The 10,948-nt window shown below is 57.0% G+C and overlaps 1 protein-coding gene across 1 annotated transcript in view; it reads right to left on the bottom strand.

Annotated features, from left to right (window-relative positions):
* Positions 1 to 8,869: 8,869 nt before the first annotated feature.
* Positions 8,870 to 10,948, bottom strand: part of LOC100082621 (solute carrier family 12 member 9-like) — a 48,398-nt gene continuing 46,319 nt past the window's right edge. Inside the window, exons 12-13 of the mRNA XM_029068519.2 lie at positions 10,623 to 10,769; positions 8,870 to 9,834 (exon numbers count right to left, since the gene is read on the bottom strand). Of these exons, the coding sequence (XP_028924352.1) occupies positions 9,059 to 9,834; positions 10,623 to 10,769 (923 nt within the window). The 3' untranslated portion in view covers positions 8,870 to 9,058. The remainder of the gene's footprint in view (positions 9,835 to 10,622; positions 10,770 to 10,948) is intronic.

Raw genomic sequence — 10,948 nt, 5'->3', positions numbered from 1 at the left:
CGGGAGGGGGCGGGACCCCCGTCCGGCCGAGCCTCTCTCCCCGGCACCTTGAGCTGCTCTGCCGAGCTGCCAGCACAGTCTCGGATCCCTCCCTGGGGAAGGGGCAGCGCAGGCGACTCCACCCTCCTCCTCCTCTCCCTCCTCCTCCTCCTCCTCCCCTCCCTCCTACCTGTCGGTGCTGGGGCGGGGGGTGAGCGTGGAGCAGGGGCTGCAGCAAGCAGGGGGAGGGGGAGATCTGGGGAGAGGGGAAGATTTGGGGGGTCGGGAGGGGGGGGGAGAGGGAGAGCTGGGGGTCGGGAGGGGGAGGGGGAGGGTTGGGAGGAAGAGGGGGAGAGCTGGGGGAGGAGGGGGAGAGATGCGGGGTCTGGGGGGGGGGAAGGGGAGAGCCGGGGGTTGGGGAGGGGGAGAGCTAAGGGAGGGGAAGGGGAGAGATGGGGGTCTGGAGGGGGGAGGGGGAGAGCTAAGGGAGGGAAGGAGGAGAGCTGGGGGGTCTGGGGGAGGGAGAGATGGGGGTTTGGAGGGGGGAGGGGGAGAGCTGGGGGCTGGGGAGGGGGAGAGCTGGGGGAGGGAGGGGGAGAGATGGGAGTCTGGGGGGAGGGGAAGAGCTGGGGGCTGGAGAGGGGGAGAGCTGGGGGAGGAGGGGGGAGTGATGGGGGGTCTGGAGGGGGGAGGGGGAGAGCTGGGGGCCGGGGAGGGGGAGAGATGGGGGAGGGGAGGGAGAGAGATGGGGGTCTGGAGGGGGAGAGTGGGGGGAGGGGGAGGAGCTGGGGGGGGGGGGGTAAGGCTGGGGCCGCGGGAACATTAACCAGATTATTATGCAAATAGGTTTGGACCACTAGAAAGTCTGACCTCATTGTCCGATTGGGAGAGACGGGAACCAGAATGGGAGGGAGAAGGGGAATGGGAAGAAAGAGTCACAGAGACAGCGACTGAGGCAGAGAGAGCGAGATCAAGAGAGCCCAGGAAAGAGACAAGAAGAAGGGGAAGGAGGAGAGACAAAGGAAAAGGGAGGGTCGGGTCCCCCGCCCCTTCGGGAGTCAGGGCTTGGTCAGTGACCTCTGACCTTTGGTGACTCGGTGACCGTTGTCTCTTTTAAAAGGTCCATTGAAATAGTAACCCTCGCCCGCCTACATTTCCCCCAGCCGGGTTGCTGTCAAGCTTCCCTTCGGCCTGGACGGTCTCTAAATTAGCCACCAAATTAGCCAGACTCCCACCCGTGAGCGAGGCTCTCACTCACTCATTCGCTCACAGAGAAGCCACGGCCCCTCCTCGGAACAGCAAACCGGGGGTCATCCCCGAGGCTACTTAGGGGCCGCACCAGGGAGGGATCCCCTGGAAGCCTGGGTAGCATGGGGACAACTTCTCCGGGGGCTGAAAAAACTGAGGGGGAAAGGGGCGTGTGTGTATGTCTGCGTGCGTGTATTCCCTCTAGCCTGCAATTTGCTGTCGGCTGGGGATGTGCCAGTTGTTATTTTGTTGTGTCGTACTCTCCCAAGCGCTTAGCGCAGTGCTCTGCACACAGTAAGCGCTCGATAAATACGACTGATGGATCGCGGAGGGTGTGGGGCGGTGGTCAGCTCCAACGGGTAGGGTCTGAAGGAGCGGAGCCCTCGCCCACTGCGGCCTCTTCCCGTTGTCCCTCTATTCAGCTGCGGCAGCAGGTGTGTAAAGGGAACGCATTCGTTCGTTCGGTCGTATTTACTGAGCGCTTACGGTGTGGGGAGCCCTGTACTAAGCGCTCGGGAGAGTAGCATGCAACAATAAACTGGCATAATCCTCAATTCCAAGATGCCCAGTGCCTCCTTGGGAATGCCAAGTAGGGGGAGGACGGCACTCCCCTAAGGCAAGAAGACCCGTGGTTTTCCTTTCCTGTCTCCCCGCCACCCTATGAAAGGTGTCCGGCCATAAAAGGGTCAGCGCTGAGGCTAGAGGCGATTCATTTATTCATTCCGTCGTCTTGATTGAGCGCTCACTTTGTGCAGAGCACTGTACTGAGCTCTTGGAAAGTACAATACGGCAATAAAGAGAGACAGTCCCTGCTCGCCACTGGCTCACGGTCTAGAGGCGGGGAGGAGATGGGGGGCTCGGGAAGGGATCCGCTAACCTTCCAGAGCGAGGAAGGGACTAGGCGGCCGCCGTCTCCATCTCCCCAGAGAATCCATTTCCTCTTCTCCCCTCACCTACGCAAAGACACCACCCCTAATCCTCTTAGCTGGGGCTGGGGAGGTCGGGGGAGGTGAGAAGGCAGGGAAGGAGCAGCCTCTGTTCGGAATTAGAGGGATGACAGGCCTCGAGTGGAGAATTGTTAACCTCCGGATCTCCGCCTGAGCCCAGACAGAGGCTGTCTGAGAAAAGAGCCCAGATCTGGCTCAGATCTTCCCCAAGGAGCTGCCCCAGGGGAAGATGCTTGTCAGAGTTCTGGGGTCCCTAGGCAGAAGAGAGCTGCTTAGCTGATTAAATAGTGACGAATCCAACTCCCCTCCCCGGCTGTCTGGGGAGAGACAAATCGATTTCCCCCTCTAGACTGTAAACTCGACATGGGCAGGGAACTGGTCTACCAACTCTGTTATACTGTAGGTCGTGGGTTCTAATCCCGGCTCGGCCACGTGTCGGCTGCGTGACACACAGAGGCACGGGGAAGCGAAGTGACTTGCCCACAGTCACGCAGCTGACAAGTGGTAGAGCGGGGATTCGCACCCATGACCCATGACTCCCAGGCCCGGGCTCTTCCCACTGAGCCACGCTGCTTCTCTAACCTCACCCTTAACTACCCCCAGCTCTTTGTCAGGATCCAGTGTGGCCCAAAGCCCTTGAGCTAAGGGGGAGAGCCTCCTGGATCACCCATTTAGAGGTCAGGCCACTCGCTGGACAGAAATGAAAAGCATTTCCATGGCAACCACGGGCTAGGGCAGCTCCACCTGGCCCAAGGTAGAGCTGCCTTGCTCTGGACCTACTTCTGAATCCTCGCATTATTCCTCGCCTACTTCGGCCTCGACCCCGGATTAAGAGGTGGGAATAAAACTGGGCCTGGGCTCCATCTGCCCCGAGCCCTGGGGTCCCTCCCGGACCCCGTGCCCTAGGTTCCGTCTCCCCGGGCGGGTCCGGTGCCCTGGGTACCCCGAGCTCTGCGCCTCGCCTCTAGCAGACTAGGTACAGCCTGCATACGGTTGAATGATTGAATGCAGCTTATCCTGATGATGATGATGATGATGATGTTGGTATTTGCTAAGCGCTTACTATGGGCAGAGCACTGTTCTAAGCGCTGGGGGAGATACAGGGTAATCAGGTAGTCCCACGTGAGGCTCACAGTCTTACTCCCCATTTTACAGATGAGGTCACTGAGGCACAGAAAGGGGAAGTGATTTGCCCAAGGTCACACAGCAGACAGGTGGCATGACCCATGACCCTCTGATTCCCAGGCCTGGGCTCTATCCACTCTGGTTTCCCCCTAAACTGACTGGACTGGTCCCAGTGTGACTGGGGGCAAGTCACTTCACTTCTCTGTGTCTCAGTTACCTCATCTGTAAAATGGGGATTAAGACTGTGAGCCCCACGTGGGACAGGGACTGTGTCCAACCCGATTTTGCTTGGATCCACCCAGTGCTTATTACAGTGCCTGGCACGTAGTAAGCGGTTAACGAATACCACAATAATAATAATAATAATAACTATTATTATTATTAAAGTTCCCAGTTCAAGGGGAGAGGGTGGGGCCCAGGGTCTGTGGGTTTGTCGGCCCTGGAGCAAAGGATGTCAGGGGATGGGATGGATGAGGCCATCTGGCTCCTGGAGCTGGTGGTCTCTCTTTCCGTGCTGCCCCTCACTTTGCCTCGGGCCGTATTCTCTGTCTCTCCCTCTTTCCCCCACTCTCCTTCTCCATGGGTCTCTGCTCATCTCTCTGTCTCTGTCTCTCTGCGGGTATATCTCTGTCACCGTGTCTTTCCGGTCCTCGCTTTCTCCTCTTCTGCGGAATTAATTCTGACTCGGAGAGTTGGAATTATGTAAAATGCGGCGATTCCGTGGCGGGGGGAGAAGCGGGGAGAGAGGGATGGCAAAGTGGCTCTTTGTGTTTTTTAATCTGCATTTTTTTCCCCCAACGTTCCGTCTCCGGGAGGATAATTTCCCAGCCTTTTCAGGCCCCGATTGGTATCATTTCTCCGGCAATGACAGCTTTTATTTTCCCCGAAATGAATGCCGTGAAATTTCCAAGAAATATAAAAATGGATATTGTCTCGGGGAGACGCGCTATCCGACAGAAAGGCGCAGAGCCCAACGTGTCCCCCTCCAGACCAGCCCGGACCCCGTCTCCAGCTCCCGGGACTCGATCCGGGTCCGGTCCCTGCATCCAGCTCCCGCAGCTGCCCATCGACCCCTCACGGCCCGGACGGTGCCCCCAGCCTACCTGCGGGCTCCCACCTCCCTCCACCCATCGGTCTCCCCAACCTCCATTGATCTGTTTATCTAGCTCTCAATCCGGCAGCCCGGCCACCCCTGCCTGGCTGGGCTAACGCTTCTTGCCTTCTCTATATCTCATTACCTTTTCCTTCCCCCAGCAGCTTGGCTGGCTCTCCACACTCACTTCTCAGGCCAAGGTGGGGATCTAGAGGGGACGGGGATTCCCTCCCATGGGTGCTATGGGGTTTCCCGACCTCTCCCGGACACCCCTGGGCCCGATAATCAATAATCGGAATCCCCTGCTTCACTCCAGTTTATCCCTTCTCCTCCTGCTCCTCCTCCTCGTCCTCCTCTCTTCTTTCCCCCCTCCTCTTGTGCTCTTCCTCTCCTCCTCCTCCTGCTCCTTCTCCTCCTGCTCCTTCTCCTTCTCATCCTCCTCCTCTCCTCCTCCTTCCCCCCTCCTCGTCCTCTTCTTCCTCCTCTTCCCTCTCCTCATCCTACTCCTCCTCTCCTCCTCTTTGCCCCCTCCTCCTCATCCTCCTTTTCTTCCTCCTCCTCCTCCCTCTCCTCCTTCTCCTCCTCTTGGTCACCCTCTCAATCATCTTCTCCACCCTGGGGGACAGGAAAGGGATTCTCCCGGTTTTCCAGAAGGGATGTTATATCACACTCTCCCAAGTGCTTAATACAGTGCTTTGCCAACAGTAAGCCCTCAATAAATACGATTATTACTAATAATAATAGTAAGAGGAGCTGGAAGCCTAGGAACTATCCAGAGGGTGAGCTCACCCGACCTGTCAATAGCCTAAACCAGGAGTTCTGGCTCCCAGCCCAATTTCCTGAACCTGGCAGCGCGATCGGAGCGGCTCTCCCCTGGCCTGCGTCTCCCTGTTTGCCTTGGCTCTGAGTCCCTCCCCGGCAGATTGGCAAGGTGACCCCGAGAATCATGAGCACGAAAATGATTCCGAGGTTGGGCTCTCGCAGCCAAGCACCAAGGGACGGCAGCTACGGGGAAAGAGGAGAGAGCAGAGCGGAGCGGCAAAGCCACGGGAACCCCGGCCTGGAACGGAGAGAGAAGGGAGGGTCGGAGGGTCCCGGGGACGGCCAGACCCTTTCCTAACCCGGGGAGAGAAGCAGCATGGTGCACTGGATAGAGCCCAGGCCTGAAGTCAGAAGATGTGGGGTTTAATCCTGGCTTGGCCACTAGTCTGCTGTGTGACCTAGGGCACGTCACTTCACTTCTCTGGGCCTCAGTTACCTCATTTGGAAAATGGGGATTGAGACTGTGAACCCCAAGTGAGACAGGAATAATGTCCAACCTGATTATCCTGTATCCACCCCAGCACTTAGTACTGTGCCTGGCACATAGTAAGTGCTTAACAAATGCCATCATTATTATTATTATTATTATTATTATTGTTATGGGATCCGGGGAGTGGCCAAGGGGTGGACCAAGCCCGGAGGGCACCTGAAGGGGACAGAAGGCCGAGGGTCAAAGGAGGGGAGGAGCAGCAGCATGGTCTAGTGGTTAGAGCGTGGGCCTGGGAGTCAGAAGGACCTGAGTTCTGGTGTCGCTTCTGTTTTTTGTCTGCTGTGTGAAGCAAGTCGCTTCACTTCTCTAGGCCTCATTTCCCTCATCTGGAAAATGGGGGTTTAGACTGTGAGCTCCATGCGGGACAGGGACTGTATCCAACCTGATTAGCTTGGATCTACCCCAGCGCTTAGAACAGTGCCTGACACGTTGTAAGCACTTAATAAACACCATAAAAAGGGGGAGGCAGGAGGCAGGGGCAGGGTCTGGTCCAGAGCGATGCACTAGCCATTGGCTACTGACCCCCAAACATTCTCACACCCCATCCCCAAGGTCTGACACTTCTGGGCCTCAGCCTCTCGGGCCCAACTGGGTTTTGCTGGCCACCACTTTCCGGGGGCCTGACCTCCTCCCCTCTCCCCCACGGGCAGCCCCCGCTCTCCTCCTCCCTCTGGGCCCCGCTTGTCCCATCTATTATTCACAGCAGAGAATGGATTTTTAATTTGAGAAATGAAATGACTCTCCCCAGTGGCTTGGGAGGGTGGGAGGACGAGGGCAAGAAGAGGGGCGGGCAGTTGGCCCGGCGCCAGAACGAGCGCATTGCGCTGACTCAGCTGGCAGTGCAGCCATCCCCTGCTCCCGGGCCTCTAGGATTCACATAGGCCCACCGGTCACTCAGTCAGTCAATCGTATCTATTGAGCGTTTACTGTGCGTAGAGCACTGTACTAAGTACTAGGTGTGGCTTAGTGGAAAGAGCAAGGGCTTGGGAGTCATAGGACCGGGGGGGGGGCGGGGGGTCTAATCTCGGCTCTGCCACTTGTCAGCTGTGTGACCTTGGGCAAGTCACTTAACTTCTCTGGGTCTCAGTTACCTCATCTATAAAATGAGGATTAAGACTGTGAGCCCCACATGGGACAACCTGATTACCTTCTATCTACCCCAGCGCTTAGAACAGTGCTTGGCAAATAGTAAGCACTTAACAAATGCCATAATAATAATGAGACAAAAACAATATAACAGACACATTCCATGCTGCCCACAATGAGCTTACAGGCTAGAGGGGTCTAAAACAGCAGCAGAGATGCCGCCATTTTCTGACTCCCACCCACCAAATGAACAAATATTGTGGGACCCCAGCCCTAAATTCGCTCCCCTCCCTCTAGCCAGACCCTCTCAAGCTCAGGAGCCTAGGAGCTTTCAAGCTCCTCTGGGCTTGGGACTGTTCAACTCCTCTTGCCTCCTCCTCTTGCTCTCTCCAACCTACTGCCTCCAGAACCAGGGGGTGAAGGGAGTCCTGGGTGCGGGGGGACCGCTGCTCTTGGAGTAGAGACTGAATCTGGCAGTGCGGAGGCTCTGGAGACTCATTTAATTGTGTTTACTGAAGGCTTACTGCATGTAGAGCACTGTACTAAGCACATAGGAGAGTACAGTGTAACAATAAACAGGCACATTTCCTGCCTAAAGTGAGTTTACAGTCTGGAGGAGATGCTGTACTTGGCTCTGATTGGCCTGGAGGAGGAGGACAAGGAAGAAGAGGAGGAAGAAAGGAGAAGGAAGAAGAGGAGGAGAAGGTAGAAGAGGAGGAGGAGGAGAGGAGGAGGAGGAGGAGGAGGAAGAAGAGAGAAGGAGGAGGAAGAAGAGAGAAGGAGGAGGAAGAGAAGGGGGAGGAGGAGGTAGAGGAACAGAGGAGGAGAAGGAGAAGGAGGAAGAGGAGAAGAAGGAACAAGAGAGGAGAAAGAGTAGGTAGAGAAGGAGGAATAGAAGGGGGAGGAGGAGGAGGAAGAAGAGGGAGAAGAGGAGGAAGAAGAGGAGGAGGAGGATGAGAGGAGGAGGGGGAAGACTTGCATTACCCTCGGCAATTGGTTTCTGATTAAATTAACCATTCGTCACAGTGCCCGAGGACGTGACAGACAGAGAGAGAAGCTTCTTGCCTAGTGGATGGAGACAGGCCTGGGAGTCTGGAGGAACTGGGTTCTAATCTCTGCTCCGCCCCTTGCCTGCTGTGTAACCCCGGGCAAGTCGCTTCACCTTTCTAGACTTCAATCTCCTCAACTGCAAAATGAGGATTCAATATCTGTTCTCCCTCCGTGTTAGACTGGGAGCCCCATGTGGGATAGGGATGGTGTCCAATGTGATTGTATCTACCCTAACACTCAGCACCGGCTTGGCACATAGTAAGCACTTAACAAATGCCATAATTGTAGTTATTATTATGGAAAGAGAGAGCTACCTGACAAGACTGTCAGAACGGGAGGAGAAAAAAGTGTGGGGTGGAGGGGAAGAGCAAGGAGGTGTAAGCAGTGCGTGCTCTAGTGGCTCGAGCATGGGCTTGGGAGTCAGAAGGACCTGGGTTCTAATCCCAGTTCCACTTTGTCCGCCGTGTGACCCTGGGCGAGTCACTTCACTTCTCCGTGCCTCAGTTCCCTCATCTGTAAAATGGGGATTAAGACTGTGAACCCCACGTAGGACAGAGGTTTGCGTCCTACCTGTTAACTTGTATCTACCCCAGTGCTTTGGAAGGAGGCAACAGTCAACCAACTCTGTATTTTTACCAAGAAAACTCTGGATCCAAACCCCGGGAGAGACGCGTCCGTGGCGTCACTATGGGTTGGAGACGACTCGGCATAAGGCAAGACAAGACTCCAGCGCTCAGTACAGCAGGAAGTAGCTTGGTGTAGTGGAGAGAGCACAGGCCTGGGAGCCAGAAGGTCATGGGTTCTTATCCTGGCTCTGCCACATCTACTGTGTGACCTTGGGCAAGTCATTTCACTTCTCTGGGCCTCAGTGATTTCATCTGTAAAATGGGGACTGAGTATGCACCCTCTGTGGGACAAGAACTGTGCCCGACCTGACTATCTTGTATCTACCCTAGTGCTTAGAACAGTGCTTGGTACGTAGTAAGCACTTAGCAAGCACCATAATTATTAGTAGTAGTAGTAGTAGGACAGTGTCTGGCACATAGTAAGCACTTAAAACGTACCGAAAAAAAAAAAAGAAAGCAGTGTTCGCCCCACGGTGAATTTTCTCCAGTTTGTAGCAGTTGAGAGGGAGGGGGTGGGTCCTGCCTGTTAACTTATATCTCTACAAGCTCCCGGGGGGGCGATCTGTGGGCAGCGGGGCGCCGGTGCCCGGCTCTAGAGAGCCGTGCTGGTGACATCGCTGACCCCATGCCCCAGCAAGGTGGGCCCAAGCCCGCGGGTCAGCAGGTCCAGCTGCTGCAGGTAAGTAGAGTAGGAGGCCAGGCCAGGGGGTGGCGGCGGGAGGTAGAGGAAGCGCACGGCCGGCCGGGGGCTCTGCGCACGGATCAGCCGGTTGGCAGCTTCCAGGTAGCCGTGCCAGGGCCGGGCATCGGGCGAAGCCCCCCGGTGGGATCCTGACGGGGCGGCCGCGGCCTCCCAGGGCACCGGGTGCACCGAGGCGCCGATGCGGAGACCCCGCAGCAGGTCCTGGACCTGTTTCTCCCTGTAGGCCCTCCCGGGACCGGCCTCCATGCAGAGGAAGAGGCGCAAAGGCACCCCGCGCCAGGCCCGCGACATGCTGAGCACACAGGCCATCTGCAAGAGGAAGAGGGCACTGGTGCCCAGGTCTTCCAAGCCACCCCCAGGGCGCAGCCAGTCCACAGGCCACACGTCGATGCCCGCCCGGCGGGAGGCCCTGCTCGTGCCCAGCTCCGGGAAATGGCGGGCCAGCAGGACGTTCTTCCGCAGCTTCAGGGCATCGGCGATCAGCGCCACGTACTCCCGGGGGCACAGTGGAGGGGACACCGCCGCTTCCGCCCTGCCTCCAGCCGACCCCCGCGTCGGAGGGAAGTAGAACCGCGTCACTCCCGCACGCGGATGACCTGACAGCCCGTCCCGGGGCAGGCTGCCATCGGAGAAGCCCAGAATCAGAGTATTGGGCCGCATCCCCCCTGCAAGAGTGACAATAATAATAATATGAGTAACTATGGTATTGGTTAAGCACCTACTATCTGCCAAGCATTGGTCTAAACGCTGGGGGAGATACAAGCTCATCAGGTTGGACACAGTCCCTGTCCCACATGGGGCTCACAAAGCAGCATGGTGTAGTGGATAGAGCACGGGCCTGGGAGTCAGAAGGTCATGAGTTCTTATCCTGGCTCCGCCACTTGTCTACTGTGGGATCTTAGGCAAGTCACTTCACTTCTCTGGGCCTCAGTTACCTCATCTGTAAAATGGGGAATAAGACCGTGAGCCCTTCGCAGGACAGGAACTGCACCCAACCCGATTTGCTTGTATCCACCCCAGCACTTAGTACAGTACCTGGCACATAGTAAGTGTTTAACAAATACCAAAGTGATAATAATAATAGGAATCCCCTTTTTACAGATGAGGTGACTTATTAGCCTGGAAAAATTAAGTGACTGGCCCAAGGTCACCCAACAGACAAGTGGCAAGGCTAGGATTAGAACCCGGGTCCTTCTGACTCCTAAACCCGGGATCTATCCACTAGCCCATGCTGCTTCCTGGCCATGTGGCCAAAAAGCATCCTGGGGACCTGTGCCCTTCTCCACTGGGCACTGATAAGGCTGCCCTGACTCCCCGCTCCGGCCTCTGGAACACCAGCGCCCCACTTCTTGCCACAGGCCCCCGATTCTCTAAGCGAGCCCCTAAATTGCCACCCCCGCCTCCCCACACCCCTGGGCCTGAAATCCCTGCCTCGGCCCACCCAGGGACTCACCCAAGCCGGACGTGAGCAGCAGCTGCTGGGCTCCCAGCCGGACGGAGCTGGCCAGCGTCAGGGCCACGAAGGCCTTGATCTGTAGGTCCTCCACTAGTTGCAGCCATGAGTCTTCCTGGGCCAGGAGGGGGTCACTGGGTAGCGAGTCTAGGGTGGAGAGGGAAGGAAGGGAGAGCAACAACAGCACGGTCGAGGGACTGGGGGAGGAGAGGCAGCTCTCTCATCCCCCCTCCCAGCTGCTCTCCCCATTTAGTAGAGGCAGCCTCCCTGCCCCCCGCCCAGATCCTCACCAAGATCCATCCCTCCTCCCCCTCCCCAAAGCTCTC

This window comes from Ornithorhynchus anatinus, chromosome 1 (genome assembly GCF_004115215.2).
Source record: "Ornithorhynchus anatinus isolate Pmale09 chromosome 1, mOrnAna1.pri.v4, whole genome shotgun sequence".
Classification (NCBI taxonomy): Eukaryota; Metazoa; Chordata; class Mammalia; order Monotremata; family Ornithorhynchidae; genus Ornithorhynchus; species Ornithorhynchus anatinus.
This window is presented reverse-complemented; position numbering and strand designations above follow the sequence as displayed.